The sequence below is a fragment of the Botrytis porri genome (genome assembly GCF_014898465.1).
Source record: "Botrytis porri strain MUCL 3234 chromosome Unknown BPOR_002, whole genome shotgun sequence".
Classification (NCBI taxonomy): domain Eukaryota; kingdom Fungi; phylum Ascomycota; class Leotiomycetes; order Helotiales; family Sclerotiniaceae; genus Botrytis; species Botrytis porri.
Window position 1 is genome coordinate 2741402 of NW_024066076.1, and position 23060 is coordinate 2764461.

Sequence of the window (23060 nt, forward strand, 5' to 3'; positions counted from 1 at the left end):
CTGAGCTCGGCCACGCTTGCAGAGTCCCCAATTTCCCGCTGTAGGGCAGCTCTGAACTTGAGCCTAGTTAGCCACAATCAACTTTCATCAAACCAGAAACAGTGAGTTTCAATCAAAAAATGAGAAGATCTTTGCCAACTGAAGCGAGGGTTTCTCCACAATGTAATTCTAAGAAGAGCTAATAAGAGCGGCAGTTTTGGCCACATCGTCATAATAATAAAAATAAATCCACTCATTAAAGAGTGTCAGTTGTTAGTCTCGTAGGAATAAAGGAGAACGATCGTCACAAACGAATGTCATTATTTCCAGAAAAATATATTGAACTCCATTTATGATACATAAAAGTTTGCCGCCTTCCCACGTAACAGCAAGTAAGCCAAACCATTCCCACGCCATATGTCTGTTTTCCCCCACGCCACCAGAATTTTTGCCCACCCTTAAATTTCTGTCATACAGAAGGTAGGCAAGGAAACATTAATCATGTAAGATGCATTAAATAAAAGTTTTTGTCGTTCCCTGTTCCCACCATAAGTATAGCAGATCTTGCAAAAATCCCAATTCCTTTCACTCGCTATGCAGTAGACAAACCGGAAAGATCTGTAACATGGAACGCCGAATGTGACCTAAGAGGTTATGTAACAATGATACAGATCTTGGAAATTTCAATCACTGGTGCGACACATCTATATGTTTGTGCCAGAATCAAATTATCCAGATCTGGTTGATGGTGTGTAACTTTATCTTGAGAGAGAACGCTGCACGATAACAGCAATCCGCTCAGCGACCTAGTTGAAATACTGTCAATCATTTGAGCAAAGTGAAAGGGCCACGGATCTTACCTCTGGTGTCGACTTGATATATGGCAAGTCAAAGAATTTGTACTTGTTCTCGTTCTTGGCGAGTTCGATGACCATGTTAAGCACGCCCCAAGGGATCGGTAGGGACACGAATGCTCTTTCTAACAAAACCCGAAGAATTTGTTGACTGATATCCGACTCCTCTTGATCATTGACGTCATTTCCGAATAGTTCCAGGAGCGCTTGCACGAAGTAGTTCGTATGGGCGTTAGGGAAACGAAGTTGGTTCACCATGCTGATCAGAAGGTAATGTCGAGCCTCTGGATTGAGTTCGTGAATAAGCATCGAGAGCAAAGCAGCATCAGTTGAACCGCGAGCAAAACTATTAAGCTCTCCCTTCTGACTTGCTCTCGTCACAGCGTACATACAGATGTGTAAAACGATACACTCAATCAGCTGCAAGTCAACATTGACGGGCACAAATCCTGGACCGCTCACTTCGGTTTGCTTGCGTTGTATAGTATGTGTAATGTGAGCTACCGCATCCTCTGAAGGGCCATTGTGTAAGGCTTGTTCGAGAATCTCATACAAACCAGTTGATTGTAAGGTTCCCTCAATATCGATGCTGACAATCTCTGGTGATATGCGGATTTCTTCAATGCGTTCAATTTTCAATCCTGGCTGCAATGGATCTGGCAACTGAGTCTTTGTTGGATGAGCGTTGAGAATGAGATTCAATAATTGGACACAATGACTTGGCACGTTGGCACATAGCTTCGATGAGTATGCAACTACGAAGTCAGGATAATCATGTTGTAACACAAGGAAGAACTTGAGAACTCCTTGATAAATATCCCTTGCCGCTAATGTCAACTGTAATGGCTTTAACAGCTCGCCTGTGTAGGACAGTAAACACTCCGCAAGTTTCGCAAATGGTTGCCACCCCATATCATCCGGAAGTCCCATCAATGGTACGAGGAAGAAGCGGTGAGAGATCAAGGTCATCCAACCGTATACAAAGCCTGGGAAATAAGCTGGTTGAAGTTTGATGAGCTTTTCAGCAAATGTCAAAATAATTTGGTGGTTCTCCGTTTCGGACAAATCAGTCGAGAAAGTATTCAAATGACAAAGCATCGAGGAAAGAAGTCGTGTAAAGACCTTTTGATTGAAGCCCTCGCCCCGCATGACATGATGATGATTTAAAACCAACGTTATGACTGATAGAACTGATTCCAGGAACGCGGCTTTGTCACCCTTCACTTCGCCTTCGCGTTCATAGCCCCTAACCAGTAGAGATATAAGCTTTGCCAATGCATCGATAGGGACGTAGGCATCATTAAGGAAGCCATGCATTTGAATCTGTTGTTCAAAACGTTCGACTGATGTATCAATCGAGAGGCGCAAGAAAAGGCAGAGGTCTTCCTTATCGTTGATGAGCTGCCTGTTATACATGTGAGATATGAATACCAGCGCTGCCCTCTCCGGAGCAATGGGGTTGCTAAACAAGTGAATCCACTCCTCGAAGACATATTCCATTTGATCTTGACGGAAGGCAAGTCGGTCATTTTGACTGCGACCGACACTTTTTGGAAGGGCAGAAGCTGCAAGCTTCTCCTTGAGCTGCTGGCCAACTTCCAAGTTGGGCTCTTTTAAAATCCATTCGAAAGCGACTTCCAAACTTTTCGCGACATCAGTATACAGCGCTAGTGGTCGATCACATAAGAAAACTTGCTCCAGGAGAGAAAGGAAGAATTCTAGAGTCCCTTCTTTGCGCTCCGCCAAGGCTGTAGATGTGGCGAAGTCGACGCGTGCCCAATCAATCATTTCAGCCTTGACCAATGCAATAATCAGTGGAACGTGGAGAAGTGCTTCTCCAACTTGCTGTCCAATGATCATGGAAACCCGAACGGCACAACGACCACCAATCCTGATAATGTTCTCGAGTACATGTACCAAGCACTCAATCACTAAAGTGTTTTCACTTCCACTAAACACTATTCCACAAATTTGCTCTGCAATCCAGATGTCATAAGGTTCTTGTCCTTGCTGGCTTCTGATGATTAAACCGTATAAGGCATCCAAGATCTCAATGACGGGATGGGGTCGAGGGAGATCCATATAGTGCTGCTCAGGAATATCGGCAGTGGTTTGTTGTAAGTCAGCCAATAGTCTTTGCACCTTTTCCGGCAACCCTTGGGGGTTCATGGCCATGTTTGGCATTCTTCCATTGGACAGAGCAGCTGAAGGCTGGCTGTAGGGAGCTTGCTGGTTGTTGACGAGTGGAATTGTAGGAGTCTCAGCAGGCGCTGGAAGGTTTGGGGCCGTGGGAAATTGATCCCGCAGAAGATCATTGGTGATTGACGTTGTTGCATCTGAAGCTGTAGCAACGTGGGTCGTACCGGCCAAGGATCCTGCGACCGAGCCTCTATCGACTAGAGGTAGTAGTCTCGGCTGACGAGCAAACTCATCGTAAATAGCCATTTGCTCCTGGTTAAGGCCAGACATTGACGGCTGCAACTTGTACGGGCTTGGAATGGTCCAGGCCCAACGACTGAGTTGGGGATCAATATATGGATCATCTGGTCGCCTGATGTGGTGAAGGCGCCGGGCTTCTAGTTCTGGCTCTAGTATCTCTTCGATTTCAGGAACAGCGCGTTCCTCGGCCTTCTTTTCGACCTGGCTACAGGCTAGATCGAGGTTGGAATTCACACACATGATTATGGTACCTTCAGGTAACTGATGTTCGACTGATAATGTTCTAATGTAATTTGTCATGCTTGCACGCAACGGCTCTTTAGAAGTGACCAGAGCGAGGCTACCAGCAGTTTTCTTGACCATGTTGATAGCTGCAGAGCGTACACGAGCTTCGTTAGGCTCGGTTGCAAAGTCCTTGTGAATCATTTGAGCGGTCGAAATAGCAGCAATAGTGACAGAACGTTCTACAACCGGCGAAATAATCTCATGAACTGCTCGAGTAATTGCAGTCTTGAGGATATCATGCAATTGGCGTGTGTTCACCATGTCATTGCTAGGGGGGTAAGTAAGAAGAGGTCCGAGATCAGGCATGGTAGAAAGGATTTCTTGCGGGGAAAATCGGCCACTGGCGATCCCGCCTCCTAAGCCATTCACAGAAAGGTTCTCGAATCTATCCAGACCATCAGGTACTGCCATTGGCTCGGTGGCCTCCTCAATAGGTGGGATACGGCTCTGGAATTCTGTAGAGGGCTTGATACTCTTATGATCTAGACTCAAGCCTTTACAGAGCACTTCGATTTCAAATTTAAGATTCAGTTTGAGCTCCGCGTTGTGGTATAATTCGATCAAAAGATGAATGATATCCATAAGCCACGGATTTGGTGGTTTGAAGACGACCGAGTTTCTGCCTTCGAAGAGAACTTTGCAAACAAATGGAATGACAACAATGAGTCTTTGCGTATCGCAAGCCTCGAGTAATAGCTGCTTGAAGGCAATGTTCCTGTGCTTGACGGGCTTATCATTAGCAAGTGTCATAGAGCCCAACCAACCACCGAGATTTTTCAAATGCGTGCGGTCGATTGAAGACTGCAAAGTGCTTTCAGCATTAAGCAGCTTGGAAACACTGATAAAAGTCTCTCTTAATAACTGGTTCCATAGAATCTTGTCTTCGAAAAGCTTGACTAGCTTAAGATATAGGACGTGGTAGTTAGGCTGAACTTTAGCTCGTTCCTCTACTAAATGGCCAGCGAACCACCTTTGATTTGTCTCATCAAGGGCGCTCTTTAATTCGACGAATTTCGATTGCACGTTGACCTCGGTGATGTTGTTCAACAAAAACTGCACTTTGCCTTGTGCTTCGGAGACGGGGTCTTTGAAGTCTGCATTTGGAGGGAGAGGGTCCACGTTGATAGAGGCGAATGGTGGTGCGGAAGGTTCAGCGGAGAGCAGTACGTCGATATTGCCATTTGTAATTCCCCCCCCATTCATTAAGTCGTTGTGTCCGTTGCGCAACATGTCTTCTTGTTGGTCGTGTATAACATTTTGTGCTCTTTTCCAGGGTTCCGTACCTTCGAGACCAGGCACTTGCAGCAACTGATGGCAGAATCCAGGCCATTCCGATAAACGAGGTATGAATTGCAATAAAGCTTGTAGTCCGAATTTGTACATAGATTCTTCTGGGAGGTGATCTCGGACTGCTTCAAGAATCATGCCTAGACCAATCTCAAGAGGTAGGTCGGCAATGAGCTTATTTTGGATGATACCACCGAATAAAACGGCGGTTGTTGCAAGAGCCTCAAGCGGATAGGTAGAATAGAGGGTGTATTCGTCAAAAAGACCATGTATCATGCAGGCAAATACATCTTGCTGGTAGGGGTCAGGAGCAGATTTGTAACCAGCCAATGCATCGACTATTTGCCGAACCTTGAGCTCTTGACTATACATTTGCTTGTAATGCTGTTCCATCATGTGTTGTGCGTTTTCGCTTAGCATGTTGGTTACCAAGCCGTTGTTATCAATAATTCGGTCTAGCTCGTCATCCTGGCCATAGTTTATCAAACGAGGGTAGGCAGTGATACAGGTCCGCTGCACGGCGATCAGTTCTGCGGAAGGCTCCTTTGGTAGAATCTCCTCCAAGACATTCAACATGGCGAATACAGTTTTAACAGGTAGCATTATACTGTGTGGCTGCGAAGTTTTTTGACATACAATCTCGTGTTGAGCTTTGATACTCAGGAAAGTCAATAAAGCCGTGCCAAGTTCCTCCTCTCGTGGCGAATTCGTAGCCTTCCAGTCTTTGATATCCAGATAGCTACGGGAGTGTGCTAGGGCAGCAAGATCGAGGCCGAAGCCGTTAAGCATAGAGGCCAATTCATGAAGCCAGTCATGCTTTATTGCATGCTCTAATATAAGAGGAAGCTCGAGAGGTGCTTTAACATGTGCGTCCATCAAGCGTTGTGCCACCCAGGTCTTATCCTTTCGCCATAAGCTTGCTAAGACAAAATCATAGTGACCATCGACCCTGAATAGAAAGCGTTCGAAAAGATTGTTGATCGTCTCCACTGCTAACTCGGGCCACGGTCGCGGTACGCCGAATGCTGAGACTAAGAATATATCTAGGTTTGGTACAACCACTTCTTGGAACAATCGTTTCGCTTCAACTGTTTCTGAGTATTGGGTCTCCCTGAGAGCAACGATGAAGACGGATGTTAATGTGATAACGGACACAAGCGGATGTCTTACTGCCCATTCAGCACGCTCTCGAACCTCTGGCTTAGCATCGGCATAGTCGTCCAGCGTGAATGATGGCCTAAGCTTTGGAATGGTGGAAGCATCAAGCTCGTGAGGATTTAAGGATGCATATGCGCTGATGAAGGAAAGCTGGGTTTCAGTATTTTGCCAGACACCACCAAGCAGTTGTGGAATAATTGCAGGGTCTTCAAGCGCAATTGGTCGAATAGCTTCGTAAACGGCTAGAAATTGTTGTGGAGATATTCTTAGATCTGGTGTATCGAAATGCTGTACAACTTGCAGCCAACTGAACCCTGCGGGAACTTCCTTCCGAAGACTGCTAACGAATATTTGCGGAGAGAATGTAGGGGCTCGACTGATAGCAGTATACAGTAAGGCATCAGAAACTTGTGCCTCATCGAGACTGATATCCCCAGCATGTCGAATATAATTTCTGCATGTTTCCTCGTCCGACGTGAACGCCGCTCCGGTTTTTTGTATGTGTAATATTAGTCCATTCCCTTCTGTGATTATCGACATTAGGAAGAGCGCCGCGAGAACTTCTGTGGGTGCGGGAACGTCTTGCTCTGGATGGTCGCGAAAGCGGTAGCTGATCGCTCTAAACAGTAGAATTTGCGCTTGACGATCGAAATTCGGTGGATGACCTTGGATAAATCTATCGACTATCGTGGCGAGGAAGGATGGTGTGAGATCTTCTTGACCTTGATTCGCCTGAGATAGAGCTTCTACGAAGCCTTGATAATTTGCTGATAGGATAGCGTCGGCTATACAGTTGTGTTAGCTTTCAATGGAAAGGAAGGGATGGTGGGATCAGGAAGCATGTAATAACCTTTAGTTTTAAGATCTGACCTTGATCCGGTTTTGAAAGCAAGTGCTAGAATTGTCTTCTCGAGCGCGTCTAGCTTGAAATGATCCATAAAGGTTGAAAGGTCAAAATCACGGAAGATGTCTTCATTCCCCGTCTCTATGGATTCCGCAATCTTCCCAGCCTGGTCGACATCATGGGCAACCTTGTGTACTTCATTTACTAAAATCTGATAGTTACCTGAATTAAGAACAGGTCGGTTAATGCCAGGAAATATCTGCGGTGCGTTGCCAACCACAAGTCGGCTGAAGTATTTTGAGAATACTTCCATGCCGTGCTCATCAACTAGCTATAGCAAGCAAGCTTCGTGTTAGATGGAACTTTGAGGTAATAAACAAATAAGAGCACATAGGTTACATACCTTTCTGAGCTGTTCAGCTTGTTGTTCCCACTTTGTGCGATCTTTATCTTCTTTAATTGTACCGAGTAACAGGTAAACCTGAGCGACGACAATTTTGTTGACTCCGCTGCCACCGATTGGACTGTTTGTAGATGGACTTGCGCCAGCACTGAATGTACTATGATGCGAGCCGTGAGGTGAATGACTGACTCCTGTCACAATTGTTTGCGCCGGTGAAGGTGTGAAAGTCCCCCCTCTTGAATTCACCATCGAAGATAGTTGTATTTTGGCGCAGACCCACTCCCGCAGAGCTACCTCTCAATCTTGTTCAAGATGAAAGGTTGATCTATCTGGGAGGAGTGGACATGGATGAATCGTATTTTGATAATGCGCAACGATATTATAAGGTTCAAACTTCGAAGGGAAGGAGGTAGAAGGTTTGTTGTTAGAGATTGAAATTGTGAAGGCGATGTGTTCTGTGGGGGCAGTTCGTTCGTTCTACTCAAGAATTGAAGTTGGATGTTCGTTTTCATCGCCTAACTAGTAAGGCTGTTACGGGATTATAGTATAACCTTGGCATCTAAGAAACGACGACCAAAAGAATGAATACCTGGGTAGGCACGACAAAAGTGAATAGAATGGATATTGATTTGTTTCTATTCATTGATCATAAATACAGAAGCAGAAGGTATTTCTTCCTATCTTCACTTCAGATTTACTTATGGTTGCTGGGTCCCTAAGGTATATAAACGGTTTACCTACCTACCTGCTCGGGCGATAGGTTGATATTGGTGTGTATCAAAACATGCAGCTCGAGGGCATCTACGGTGTGAGTTTATGGGACCTTGTCATAAGAATCATCCACCACCAGTCATTGCTTGCTACAGCTAAAGGTTATGTTTCCGCATTCTTCGACTATATGATGCCTATGATGCCTATGCTACAGCTGCGGATCGATCATACTATCGCACTACTTGGCATTGGGCACATTCACAAGACTTTAAAGACTGCAATAAAGCATCATTGGGTTCAATTCTGAATGGGAAGGTGGGGTTATCATGCAACCCCTGACATCGAGTATCGTTCAATTCATGTTACGACTCTGCTCTGCCGCTGCCAACAATGACATCGAATACTTGTATCTATTACCCTTCCTATGTGAGCATTTTTGGTGGAAATGTAAGAGAATTCATGGATGATGGATGTACGTGCTACCTCCTATGCATATCGGTCGGTATAGCTATTGCTTAGCTGAATAGGCACCTACCTGACCCTCACCCTCCCTTGAATGAATGAATGAATCCCTAGAGTGGAAAAATCCGTTACTTCCTCCATATCCCGCCGCCGGGTATTTTCAGTTGAATTACCATGGCCAATGTACAAAGTATATACTCTGTGCTATTATACTCGTATCAATTGCTTATATCAAAGTGGTCAAATTTCGGCCTGCCGCCCTTTCTCCCAATAGAAGGAGTATCATCCGAATCACCCCCACATCACCATGACAACGATCCACGAGAGCTGACTTGGTTGGTTAAATCAACAAAGAGTCAAAAGGATAATTATACGGTCTGTACTTTCATTAATTAAACTCCGCAATTAACCCAATCCACCTTTCTGCATACCGATCATTTCTGTACGGAGTAGATTGTTAGACAACTTTCCAGAACACAGCTTTGCTTTTAACTTCATCGATTCTTTTTTCATCACCTCTCAATATCTCTAATCAACTCTTTGCCCTTCGAAGGGCCGGGTTTGAGAGTTACCTACCAAACAGCGATTTGAACGACCAACCTCTTTAATACTAGTCAAGATGCCCGGAACGATATCAGATGGTCCCTCCGTGACCATGAGTTTCGCAAACAACTTTTGGGGGAAGGACGACGCTGGTGTTGAGCCATTGATACAGCGTATGGTCCATGCGAAACAAACTTGTGATGAATTGAAATCTTTCTATAATGGTATGTTTACCAGGATAGCGCGTTGGTGCGTAGCTAACCCGTCGCATAGCGCGTGCCGCTCTCGAGGAGGAATATGCTCGCAAGTTACTACAGTTATCACGAAAACCATTAGGATCCCAAGAGACAGGAACTCTGCGCCATTCATTGGATGTTCTGAAGGGGGAAGTCGAGGCAATGGGGAAGGCTCATCAAACGATTGCTGGACAAATGAAAACAGAGCTTGAGGAGCCGCTGGCGGCCTTTGCTGGTGCAATGAAGGAGAGAAGGAAGATTGTTCAGCATGGCACAGAAAAGCTATTGAAGATCAAGGTACAACAGACAAATCAAGTCAACAAGGTAAAGAATCCGAAATTTTAATGCTGGATAGTTATTGATCAAATGGCAGACTCGAGACAAATATGAACAAGAGTGCCTCAAGATTAAAGGATACCTCGCGCAAGGACACATGGTAATGGGTCAGGAGGAACGAAAAAATAAAGCAAAGCTCGAGAAAACTCAAGTGAACTTGGCCACGTCTAATACCGAGTACGAAAACGCAGTCAAGATACTTGAGGAAACAACAGGTCGCTGGAATAGAGATTGGAAACAGGCTGCAGATAAGTTTCAAGATCTTGAAGAAGAGCGACTTGACTTTATGAAAAGTAGTTTGTGGAGTTTCGCAAATATCGCTTCCACTGTTTGTGTAAGTGATGATGCCTCTTGCGAGAAGGTTCGCCTGGCGCTTGAAGATTGCGAGGTAGAGAAAGACATCATGTCTTTCATAAACGAGTGTGGGACTGGGCAAGAGATCCCGGATCCGCCAAAATACATTAATTTCTGTCGCGGTGATGCCGATTCACAATCTGAGGCTTCTGAAGACGACGCTTACTCGGTAGCACAATTTCAACGGACTATAAATCCAGCATATAGAAGTTCTTCGCCACAACCATCCACCTACGAATCCCACCATGATCCTCAAGCCGCTCTTGCTAAGGAGTTAGCCCATGAAGTTGAAACACCGAAGAGTCGAGAGGCAACCATCACTCCTCAGAAGCTTACACCATCAAATTCAACCCCGGACAGGTCACGACATGCCCAAGTGGAGGATTATGAACCAGAGCCACCTATACAAGCCCCGCCTGCTCAATTGGAGTATCAACAACCAGCTCGGCCCAGAGCTCAATCCCAGGCCAGTTATTCCCAACCAGGCCGAGCTCGCCCCGCGTCTCAAATCGATTATCAACAACCTGGGAGGCAAAGACAGCAACCTCCACAAGACTATCAGCAAGCTGAAAGACAAAGGCAGCAAGCGCACATCAATCAACAACAAGCAGAAAGGCAAAGGAAGCAATCCGTTGATTATCAACAAATTGACAGACAACAACAAAGCGAAAGACAGAAGCAAGCACAAGCCCAGGCTAATTATCGTCAACAAGAACGCCCAAAACAAGCTCAGCTTGAGTATAAGCCTCAAATCTTGCAACAACCTCAAGTGGACTATCAACGTCCCGATAGCTCTAGGTTACCGAAGATGGACTGGTCGAAGCCAATACAGATGCCTTACGAACAACAACAAGGTCAATTGGTTCCAAAACAGGGACAAATTGCTCAAGTGCCCCACAACCCTCATCCTACCGATGGCATGACAATGTTGTGTCGAACAGGGCCCTCGGCACCTTCAGATATGAGCTCCGCCGCGAATAGCCCAGTACGCCCATCAAGTCGGGATTCCCAAAGCGATTATTCAAATCCTACATCATTCTCAAGCCAAGAGCCTCCAAGCGGAAAAGCTTCACCAGTAAAACAAAGCGCGCCGATTGTTGAGAAGCCGATCCAGAAGAAAAAGAGTGGAATATTCCATAGCCCATTTCGAAGAAAGAGCACCAAGAGCGGAGAAGAAGTTGCTATTGCCAGACCAGCTCCATCAAATCGCAATACATGGTCCGGCCGAAATGCCAGTGCTCAGAGTACTCAAACTGGCAGACCAAATTCGAGAATGATACAGCCAGCGCCAAAAACTATGATGCTGACTGATCGACCCAGCAATAGCCCAGAGCCCGTTGATCCAAGGGCCAACTTTCAATTGAATATCGGAAACAATGTTTTTGATGTTGCAGCGCCTGAAAAGAAGAACAAGCTTGCTCAAAGTACCCCTACAGGCCAAGCAGCAGAAGAGTCTGATCCCATAGCTCAAGCTCTTGCTGATCTCAAAGTTGTTACTAAAGCATCATCTACTAGGGTATCTGCAGATAAATATCACGGAGTGGCTACCCCCGCCCCGGATGCGGCGCCTACATCTAGACCTATCGGATCTCAAATGGTCAATGGGGCTTTGATGGCTGGTATGCGTGGCACACCCCCACCATCTTACGATCCAGCTCCTGTTGAAAGACTTGGCCTTCCATCCCCCGCCTTCACTTCAAAGTCGATGCAGCAAACTCGTCAAAAGTACGTCGACCAAACGGCGAACATGTTTAGTCCTCCCCAGCCAAGACCAGATTCACAGCAAGCCGGGTATGGCTCACGTCCCGGAACAAGGGGGTCAGATATGCCTCGAACTACATCACCAGCGCCCACTCGAAGTATCTCCCCTCGACCTGGAACGCAGGCTGAAATGAGACAAGCTGCCTCTCCTAAGTACGCTGGAAGTACTCACTCTCGTACCGGATCCGCTCCTCAGCAAAATCGGGGCTCTGATACTTATTATCAACGAAATTCCCCCAGCATTTCTACTCGTGGCGTCTCGCCAGCCCCATATGCACAACAAGAAAGGCCCAGCAGCAGCCACGTCAAAGCTCCCTTTCAGCAACAAGAGAGACCTAGCAGCAGTCATGTCAAGGCCCCATTTGCACAACAAGATAGGCCTTCCAGTAGTCATTCAATGGGCATGGTAAATAACAGCATGGCAATACAATTAGCCTCGGGTCATGATGACGGTTACGGTTCTCAGGGACGAAGTGGCAGTAGAGCTAGTGCCGGCTCGAGAGCCATGAGCCATTATGGGAGTGGAAGTGACCAGCAATTGGCAGCACGAAGCAGAAGTAAAAGCGTTGCGGATGTCCGTCAATTCAACAGTCAAGGCCGCCCCATTTTACATTTCGGTAAATTCACCCTGTTCTTGATCATTTGAGTAATACTAACGATCTATTAGCTCGCGCACTCTATATGTATCAAGCTGCTATTCCCGAAGAACTGAGTTTTGCAAAGGGAGACATTCTTGCCGTTATGACGCACCAAGATGATGGATGGTGGGAAGCAGAAGTAGCTGGAAAGAATGGTCGACCGGGTTTGGTACCAAGTAATTACCTTCAAAACTGTTGAGCTCATCAACAGATTCGAGAAGATCGGAGTAATAATGATTGGGCACGAGGTTTGGGTATGATATGAGAATTTGTGAGTATGATAGTTCATGAAATGATGATGCAATGTACGTAGTTGGATGATGGATGATGGACTTCACTTTTGTTTCTCAATTTCTTTCTAATTTTTATTCGATTCGCACTTTACGTGTTAAATTCTTTTGACTTCTAGCGAGGGGATGGAGAGGAGAAGGGTGGTTCTAGGTTTCTTTTTAGCCAGCGAGAGCGTTATGAGGATAGGCGGATTTGTGTTATACCTTTTTGATGGATGAGCTCATTAGATTCTTTTGATGTTATCGTTTGCTGTTTACAGATTGGAGGGGCCACAAGGAGAGCAATATTGGAGACGGAAGATTGAAGGACATAGGCATATAAGCACATAGGCTAAAACAAATATTGTTTCTACACATGATCTTTTCCCTGGTAGGGTTTATTCCGTAATCGTGAAGTTGTCCTGATATCGAGAGCTTTAATTGAAAATTTCAGATGCAATAATAATTATCAACCTAATCTGCTAGGTAGCATATACCAACTACATGGTATAACAACTACTCATTCGGTAGTCTTTTTCTTCCTTGATGTTAATGAGAGCTATTACGCAAAGGCAAAGTTTGATCGTGAAAGCTATTACAGTAGCACTAAAGTAATAAAAGTTCACTACTTCAAATCCCTCGATCCGGGTTACTGTCCTCAATTTTTCACATCTATTATCTCACTATTACGAGGGGGTCCTGACAAGCGCTTAGAAGATGATGGTTGATGGTTGTTTATTCTTGGAATTTATTCTTGGGTGGGGAGGGGATCTTCTCCGCTTTTTTATGTTCGCTTAGCTTATGAACTACAGTACAGTGATTCAACTAAATCTGGCGATGAACTGGGAGTTCTCTATGCGAATTTTTGAAAGAGAGTTGGGGTTTTTTTTCTTTATATTGTATATATGTATATATGTATATATTATAAGAGAAATCTTGATAGATAGATGTGTAAAATGAAAAAGGGTAATTCTATCTAGGTCCCTCTCTGGCTGTTACTTGGTTAGCGAATACCATAGTTTTATAGTTAACATATCTGCTGAATTTAGCAGTTAGTTCTGATCAGAGATTTTGTGTATCTGTGAAGTTGTTTTGTGCGCTTTAGTGTGATATAGTGATGTGGTGATGTTGGTATTGGAGTCTTGAAAGCTGCGATGGAGTATGCTGATAAGTTGTGAAGGGGGAATTTGGGGTGGGAATGAGGAATGGGTATATGTCATGGATAATGGTTGTGTGTCCACCAAAATTCTTTCCGCAAGTGAGTTTTGCGATGGATAGTATTGGTTCACTTTGGTTTAGATGGTTGGTCAGTTTTGTGGGTGGTACTTTTAGAGTTTGGAAGGAATCATGAAAGTTTGAGACAGGTTGACTATACTTGACTAAGGTGAGAAGAGAGGAGATTATAGATGAGAGCATCATGAAACTTAATAGGAGAATCTGACATAGTGCTTAAGAAAACCTTAAATCAAGGGATTCTATTTAAGCGAACTAGTTCTGAATATATCTACCAGATATTCCTCTTCCAATAGAATTGTCTAATCACTCATAAACACGTTTTATAAATTTCAATAAATTTCAAACTAATCGAATTTCCTTTCACCGAAAATCAGCTAAATCAAGCTCATCATGCGCGATACCGGCTTTTCTCAACTGCCATTCTACTTAGACCCTCGATTGATGTATTGCCCAGCAAAATAAATACTGCAATATCTGCACCTATCTCCTTTGCCAGCCAGTTTTTTAAGTCAATCGCAATTAGCGAGTCAATGCCATAGGTGTGGATTGGTTTACTCGTATCAATATCTGAGACAGCCAGTCCTAGGATTTGACCAATCTTTCCTGAGAACCACTCGGCAACCAAAGTGATTGCATCTTGGAAGGATGCTGCCTTTCTCAAGAGACCTTCGCGATCAAGGATTACCATGGCGCCATTCTGCAATTGCCCTTTTTCATTCGAACCTTCTGGAACAACTCGGAATAATTGGCGGAACATTGGTCGAAATATAGAGTGATGGAGATCAATACCTTTCGCCAGAACTGCCGAGGGCATTTCAATACCGACTAAAATCTGAGCCTGATCGGCAGATAAAACAGGCAGTTTGGGATCACAGTAGTAGTCTAACAATCCGAGAAGCTCCTCCTCCTGAATGTCCATCAAATGACCGATACGACGCATGAAATTAAGCACAGACTCATTCTCTGCGACTACACCCTCATCCACCATCATTCCTAGGTCGATTGACACTGCTTTCTGCCCCAGCGCTACTCTATAATGAGCGAGCGCATCTTTGAAAGTGTTACCCGCAGCATAATTTGCCTGTGCGCGACCACCAAAAATGCCGTTGATGGAAGAGAATAGCACCAAAAAATCGAGGTCTAAAGGTAGCACTTTGTGGAGATTCCACGACGCTGTCACTTTCGAGCGTGTACTGATATTCCAGTCTTCATACGACATCTTTTCGAATAAATTATCCTAATACCAAATTAGCATACTGCGGTGTGCTTAGAATTGTCTGGAAACAAACCCTTAATGCCACAGTTGCTTGGATGCAGCCTCGAATTGGAGGCATTTCTTTTGAGACCTGGCTCAGCACTTTCTGTAGACTACTTAAATCGCCAACATCAACGATCGGGGTAGCTACGCAAGCTCCTTGGCCCTCGAGTTCGCTCACGAGAGTTTGTGCCGCCTTCTTGCCATTGACACCTGAGCGTGAAAGGAGGATCATATTGCGAGCACCTCGGTTAACCATCCATCTCGCAGAGCTTCTACCGAGCCCTCCTAGTCCTCCTGCTATGACATATGTTGCGTTTGCTGGAAATTGATATTCTGGTTTTGTCTCAACATTCACCTTTGGCACAGGGTCAGCTAACTATCAAAGATGTTACGGCACTAATATACTCTAGACATACTTGTATAACAGAACCGGGAAGTAGTTGGACAACTCTTTTTTCCGCCATACTTCGGTTTTCGAAGTGTCGAAAAGCAGCTGCAATTTCATGAGCCTGAAATATTTGAAGTGACTGCGGTGGCTTCAGATGTTGCTCGAAACAGAACTTTGTCGCTTTTCTATATGAATTATAGGCTAAATTTGGGTTCTTATTGAGAAGGTCAACCATGTCTATTGATGCCTGTAATGAATTGGTAATCGTATATCTGTATGGCTTTATAAGTGATCGCTGCTCACCCTTGATCCCCACATCTATGAGTCTGCCGAATGGTGCAATGAGGTCAGAATAATTCACGTCCAAATTCTCCACGATTGGTCCTATAATGACATCGACGCCCTTTCCATGGGTAGCTCGATATATGCTGTCTTTGAGAGAGATGCTCGAGTCATCATCGCAGAGAAAGTTCGTCTCTAGGAGATCAAAACTTTCAAGGAGAATCTTCTTTGAAGCCGAACTGTCCATAGCGAGCGGTTCTGCACCTAGGCTTTTAGCTATTTGAAGTGCCATCTGCCCCAAACTGCTCGAAGCTTGAATGATCAGTACCGATTCTCCTTTCTGTACTCTTGATATTTCAACTAAGCCATGATAAGCTAGCCAAAGTGAAGTAGGTAACGCAGCACCTTCTGCAAAGCTTATTTGTTGTGGTATTTTTGCAACAGCTCCTGTTTTTAAGCGCAGCACAGAGCAACCTAACGATTGGCCAATGACACACACACGATCTCCAGGATAAAGACCAGATTTGTCACCTACTTTTAGAACTATTCCGGCACATTCTGTTACAAACCCCCCTGAATTGTTGAGCTGGCCACTGACAAGTAGATAATCTCGTAGGGTTAACCCTAGAGCCCTTACCTCAACCAAAACTTCGTCCTGGTCTAGCGGCTTTGAAGCTGATTCGTTGTCATTAGAAATCCACTGTAGTGTCTCTAATTGACCTGGATTCTCCAAGTCCAGTGAGATTCGTATGCCGGTCTCAATATTGAGTTGCTTCATCTGGCGTGGTAGAGTGTGGCGTGCAATTTTATCATTCATAGATCTATATTCACGAACACGACCAATCTGCAATGTTCCATCCTTACTCATATAATTGTTTTCTAAGTCCGCAACTGCAAAATTAGTGATTTTGACGATAAGATCAGAAATGAGACTCGCGATACGTTGTACCTCGTAATCAAATTTGCTGTCCAAGGAAAGTGTAACAAATTTACGCTTAAAGCTCTCGGAGGCCAATGTCCGACCTAACCCATCAACCAAGTGATGTCTTGGCTCAAAACAATCAGACGGGCTTCTAGTGACCCATAATGTCTTCGATGTGTTATTCAAAATTCCTTGTAGATACCGATAGTCTGTTTTGCTGATACCATCGAGGAAAATGGCATCTAGCTCGACTAGAAACAAGTTTAGAGCAGAGGCAGGTATATCAGCTACAGCACATTCAGCTAATGTGTAGATTTTACATCTAGCATGTTGAACCTCCAATAGTCTCGCAATATCTAACTGGCCTGGTACCTGGGTATCCACCACAATCGCAATATCCTCGTCCTCGGAAGTTAGTTGTTGTTGAACGTTAGGCTCGGCCTTTTTGGAGATAATGGTGCTACTGTAGCGGCATTGTAGATTTTCCTGGTTTGGGATGGCTACTTCAGTACCGAGGAAGCCTGCTCTTTTCAAACGATTGTCCCATTGCTCTGTTGTCAAGCATGGGCTGTATTGGGATCGAGATTCGTGAGAAAGTGGACTCCACCATCCTTTCAGCAGACCAAATGCAAATCCAATATGAAGGACTTCCGGTCGAGTAGTCTCAAACATTAGGAGTGTTCCTGAAGGCTTCAGAAGTCTTCGAATATTATGCAGTGTCTGGTCGAGATCACTTGTGGCATGAAGTACATGTGATGCAATCACAAGATCATAGCTTTCTGTCTCGAATGATTGGGAAGCAGGATCCTTGGATATATCACAAACACGAAACTCCATCTGATCGATATACTCATGAAACTTGGTTCTTGCCTGGGCAAAGAACGCTGGTGATATATCAGTGTAATCATATCGAGACCACATTTTTGTTTTATCTGTAGTCATCGCCTTGAGAATAGGCAAAGTTTGACCCCCAGTTCCGGCACCCACTTCTAAGATCTTCATTGAAGGGTTTTTAAAACAAAGTAGTTCAATAAAGGCTGATGACGGATGAGTATAGTAATCACTTGAAAGCATTTCCTCATAGTAACGATCGGCTAGACCGTCATTAAATATTATATTGAGAGGATTTACTTCCCCACGAAGTACTTTTGACAGTACCTGTCCGATTTGTATGAAGAAAACTCCCTCAACTCCAGAGTTTCCGACTTGGACAGTAAGCTGATTGCGTCTATCACGATCTTGGAGCAGTTCCAAAGCTGCTCGTAGGTCGTCATTGCTGAGACAATCGCGTTGGTACTTCATCCATTCGAGATAGATTTCTAGATGTGGGACTACTGACGAGGCTGAATGATCCATAACATCAAGGGCTTCAAGTATGAATAAAAGGATGACGGTATTTAAGCGCTCGTAATTGCATATTTCATTTGTTGCCCCTGTTGGTCTGTTGATAGTACACCAATGAGTTATCTGTTGGTTGCTCATCATGTCGATATCTGGTTTCCAGACTAATTGCGTGCAAAGGTTGCGCGGTTGAGAGTGCTTGATATTCGAGGGACTAGCAGCCGTGATGAAGCTAGTATCAAGGCCCTCGAGAATTATGAGGGGAGCGGAAGAACCTATGGGGGTCGCAACAATATTTCCAGTTGCTCCACGATACCCTCGTAGTTTACATCTCGCAGCCCCGTGAATCTTCGCTCCCTCAAGTGATTGGAAGCCCATAAAGTCGATCCATATATTGGAGACATGGACAGGTACCATTGTTTGTTGAACAATATAACCCTTGGCAATTGTCGGTGCCATTAGTTGTGCTAATCCATCAATTGTAGATGGATGTATAGCATAGGCTTGATGGAACGAATTGGCACTCTTTGACGTCCACGATCTGGTGTTTATCTCCGCGATCGCTTCTCCTTTAGGACCAAGATACACGTTACTCAAGCTTTGGAAGCATGGCCCATATTTTACGGTAGTTTCTACCGAGTAAGGATCTGCTAGTTCTCGACAAGCATCAAAAGTATTCGACAGCCACTCTGCGAGTGGTTCATCATCTAGAGAAAACAAACCACACAGAGCGTATCTCCGGTTCTTTTCATCAAAAACAGGCCGAATATAGCCGCTGCAGCATTCCATGTATTTGTCACTCTCTATCACAAAAAGACGAAAGTAAGACCAAGAAGCAGAGTTACTGATAGAAGATGTCTCTGTCAATATATTCAGCTGAGTTTCGACCTTATCACTTTCTCTTGGAAACGCAATAGGATGAAGAAAGTGTATATCTTTTATCTGGACTCCTTGAACGTAAGCCGTTTGGTCGACTAACTGCTTAAGCCCTTCTATGGCCATGACCACCATACCTGCGGCTGGGAACAGAATTTCTCCTTGTACTTGGTGGTCTTCTAGCCATGGCACTTCAGAGAGTCGCATAACGTTTCGCCATTGGGCCATCTTAGGGTTCCAGTCGAGGCTGCGTGTTCCCAGAAGGTCGTCTCGGGCAAAAGAAGGAAATCGAAAGTTCTTACTTAGTCGACCTTCTTTCCAGTACGAACTTTTGTGGTTGAAAGGGTATTTTGGCATATTCGATGGCATACGACACTTTCTGTCTGTCAATTCGCTGTTGTTAACTGCGACCAAATTGACCGGATACCCAGAGCTTTGCAGCATTCCTACAGCGCATAAAAGGGCTACGGACGCATCCTGACCTCGAACGAGAGAAGGCACGTATGTAGGCTTTGATTTCTGTGTTTTGATATCCGATATAATGTCGCGAATAGGTCCCTGGAGCGTATTGTGTGGGCCAATTTCGACAATTTGAGTGAAGCAAAGATTTTTGCCTACATTCTCTCCACCTAAGACCTTGCGTGGTTTCTGAGAGCTCTGTCCCAAAAGTTTTGAAACTGCGCCTTCGAAGTTGACGGGGGACTTCATATTCTGTACCCAATAAATGGGGTCAAGAAGATGTTCAATGGTCACTATGTCTTGCGTTACTGTGGATAGCATGGGAATGAATTTAGATTTTCGCCCCTTCTCGAGGGGTCCTAGCACAGCGTAATACTCGCTAGAGATGGTCTCCATATATTCTGAGTGATAAGCCACGGAAACACGCAGTTTCCTAGCAAATAGTGAATCATTCGTGAGCCATTGAGCGAGTGCTGTTAGTTGTGTACTATCTCCACTCAAGGTAATACTTTTGGGACTGTTGACACAGGCAATATTGACATGAACGGAACCCTCTACTTCTCTCAATCTGTCCAGATAAGCAAGTACCGCGCTTTCTGAAAGACCCACAGCCATCATTCCCATGTCTTTCCTCAAGGCCGCAAGCTTAGAAGATACTATTCCTCTATAATACGATACTCTAACAGCAGATGACCGGGACAGTGCGCCAGCAGCATAAGCCGCAGCAATTTCCCCAGAAGAGTGGCCAATGACACCAGATGGTATGATACTAAAGCTCTTTAGTAGGTCTACAAGGGCAATTTGGAGACAGGTAGTCAGCGGCTGGCTATATTCCGGATTGTCAATAGGAAAATCATGGTGAGATTCTTCAATCTTTTCCTGAATAGACCATGCGCAACCAAGACCTTTTAAACACATATCCGAGTCCCTGAGGCTGTCTTTGAAAGTCTGGAAAGAAGTGAGTTCTCTACCCATACCAAGGTACTGAGCTCCCTGTCCAGTAAAGATAAATGCAATGCGCTGCTCTTTATTTGCCTTTATTGGCTTTATTGACCCGAGTATTTCGAACTTAGTGCTATCGTACTGTCTTGTGACGATAAAGCTCCTCCATTGGAAATGATTCCTTCTAACTGCTTGTATGTGAGCCAGGTCGTCTATACATGGTTGTCCCTCACGAATGAAATTACTGTAAAGCTCGGACATCCGCTGTGCGCATGTTTCTTCGTAGGCCGACCATACGACTAGTTTTGGTGATAAGTGAAAAGCCTTAGCCGTGTCATTACCGGATCTGTTACCGTTGCTCTTTAGTAATGCTGTCGAATGATTGCATGAAGTCACCCATTCTTGGCTGTACTTGATGTGGTTGCGACCATTGACCTCGCCTCGGACCAATCCCAGTGTTGTGGGTGTTAATTCCAGAGTTTGATGAAAACCATGCAGGCCGTTCGCTTCCAGGTAGTGGTATACATCGTCAAGTATAACAAGTGCATTTGTGCCTCCGAAACCAAACGAGTTCACCTAGCGAATTTAGTAAGCATTTTCCTCCAGAATACTGTTGGCTGACTAACACAAGCTCGACGTAGAGTGGACGTAGGCCATTGTAATTGTGTCCTAGGGAACTAATCATATCAGTTTTTTGGTTTAATCAACAGGAAATACGTCTTACACAGATATGCAGAGCCTCTGTGTCTATCTGCTTGTTCACTGATTGAAACTCAGCTATCGGTGGAATTATTCCCCTTTCAAGTACCAATAATGCCTTTATAACTCCCGCAAGTCCGCTACAACCCTCTAAATGACCTATATTAGCTTTAACGGCTCCAATATAAAGTGGATCTTCCTTGCTACGACAGTGTCGGAATGCTTTGCCGATAGCATTTGCTTCAACAGGGTCTCCAGCTTTGGTCCCGGTACCATGAGCCTCGAAGAACCTCGTAGGCTCCATATCAAGGTTCGCATCCTTATAAGTTCGTTCAATAAGCTCGATTTGGCTTTGCTGACTTGGGAGAGTTATTCCCGGCGTTCTACCATCTTGGTTTGTAGCTGATTGTCTTATGATAGTTCTGATAGTGTCTCCATCGCGTAGGGCATCGGAAAGTCTTTTGACGACAATCACAGCAATACCCTCTCCACGTGAGTATCCGTTTGCACGGTCGTCAAAACTCCAGGACTGACTATCTGGAGAGAGAAAATTGCCATTTGACATCATTTTCATGAAATCGGGGTGGTAAACAAGGTTGGCGCCCCCTACCAGAGCCTAGTGAATACAATTAGCCATTTAATCTTCGATATACAGATAACTGTAACAGACCATGGATGATGTCCCAGCGCGGAGATCCTGACATGCAAGATGTAATGCGATCAGACTACTTGAACATGCCGAGTCCAAGTTCATGGATGTTCCCTTGAAATTGAAGAACCAACTTAGTCGGTTGGCCAACATCGATGGCGTAACACCCATAGCAGCGTGTTTCTGCTCCGCCTCAAAATCCTTTTCAAGGATACTCAGATAGTCATTCGTGAAGCACCCCGTGTATACCGATGTGTCTGAGCCTGAGCATTTGTGCAGTGTAATACCGGCTGTGAAAACATTATCAGATTGTTCAGCTCTCGTATCATTGTTCTGCTGTACTCGCCATCCTCAAGAGCATGATAAGCTGTCTCGAGCATCTTACGATGCTGTGGATCCATACATGCTGCTTCCGCTGGCGTTATGGAGAAAAAGGGTGCATCGAACACTCCTAAATCTTCTTCCAGAAAATTTCCTCCTCGGAGCGGTATCTGTCATTGTTTAGCTTGAACTATTTCAGTAGTCTTGTCAGTTATCGACCTACCGTACTTGTTCGATTATCGTCCGGATGATAATATCCTTGTATATTCATGCGATCAAAGGGGAAATCCGAGCTTGCTGTTCTACCTTCGCAAATCATCTCCCAAAAACTGGCAACAGACGTAGCTTCTCGCGGGAATTCAAACGAAAACCCCACGATCGCAAGAGGTATATGGCTTCCATCTCTCCTAGTTTCCGAGTTGTCAGCTCCCGAAGAATTGAAGTTCATGATTACTCGCGAGTTGTTTCTGCACAACCGTAATCAATCATTGCAAAGAGAAAGTTGAGTATCTATGATCAAGTTCTGTCACTTGTTCATGCAACAATGTATTTTCATGTGAACATACCACTTACAGCTCAAGCCTGTCATTCACATTGGGTTCGAAAGCTCGGCTAATGCATCCATTCAAGTGACTTCTTAGGCTTGGGTAGAGTCTATGTGCGAATCATCTCTTGCTACTCTGGAGGCCGTGGTCTAGTTTGCCTCTCTTACCTATTCAGGCGTCCCCGGAAATGAAAAGTTTCAGCTTGTGTAAGAGTGATGTTCGGTACAGCATTGAAATTTTATACCCCTTTAAGTTACAATCATAAAATCAATGTGATTGTCATTTTTTGGTATTCATGTTCGTTCACAGTTTAGAAATGGTAAAGCACATTCCGAGACTGATCATCATTGTAGTTTGAACGTCACATGTCAGAAACGCATAAATATAACGGACGGAGGTCAAATAGTAATTAAATTATTTCGTATGGATCGAAATAAACAATCAGATCATGTATAACTGCACCCTTTTGTCATTCAATTCTTCTGCAAACTAGAAACACTGAAATACTTGCATTCAAAGTCGTCTCAATTTCTGGCAAACGCCTCTTTCAAATAGTGCTAGGCCATGTCGGATGGGGTGATCC

General features: G+C 44.6%; 3 protein-coding genes across 3 annotated transcripts; 1 reads left to right on the forward strand and 2 right to left on the reverse strand.

The window, feature by feature from the left end:
- Positions 1 to 737: 737 nt before the first annotated feature.
- On the reverse strand, positions 738 to 7498 carry EAF01_001808 (uncharacterized protein; the record flags this gene model as incomplete). The annotated part of the gene is made up of 4 exons (XM_038910058.1): positions 738 to 785; positions 840 to 6787; positions 6853 to 7177; positions 7250 to 7498. 4 exons carry the CDS (start codon positions 7496 to 7498, stop codon positions 738 to 740), a joined length of 6570 nt encoding a protein of 2189 aa, XP_038774870.1.
- Positions 7499 to 9041: 1543 nt separating this feature from the next.
- On the forward strand, positions 9042 to 12489 carry EAF01_001809 (uncharacterized protein; the record flags this gene model as incomplete). Its single annotated transcript, XM_038910059.1, has 4 exons — positions 9042 to 9189; positions 9239 to 9525; positions 9575 to 12269; positions 12320 to 12489. 4 exons carry the CDS (start codon positions 9042 to 9044, stop codon positions 12487 to 12489), a joined length of 3300 nt encoding a protein of 1099 aa, XP_038774871.1.
- Positions 12490 to 14183: 1694 nt separating this feature from the next.
- On the reverse strand, positions 14184 to 22380 carry EAF01_001810 (uncharacterized protein; the record flags this gene model as incomplete). The annotated part of the gene is made up of 8 exons (XM_038910060.1): positions 14184 to 15032; positions 15085 to 15408; positions 15470 to 20839; positions 20890 to 20940; positions 20988 to 21578; positions 21633 to 21901; positions 21958 to 22102; positions 22156 to 22380. 8 exons carry the CDS (start codon positions 22378 to 22380, stop codon positions 14184 to 14186), a joined length of 7824 nt encoding a protein of 2607 aa, XP_038774872.1.
- Positions 22381 to 23060: the final 680 nt, after the last annotated feature.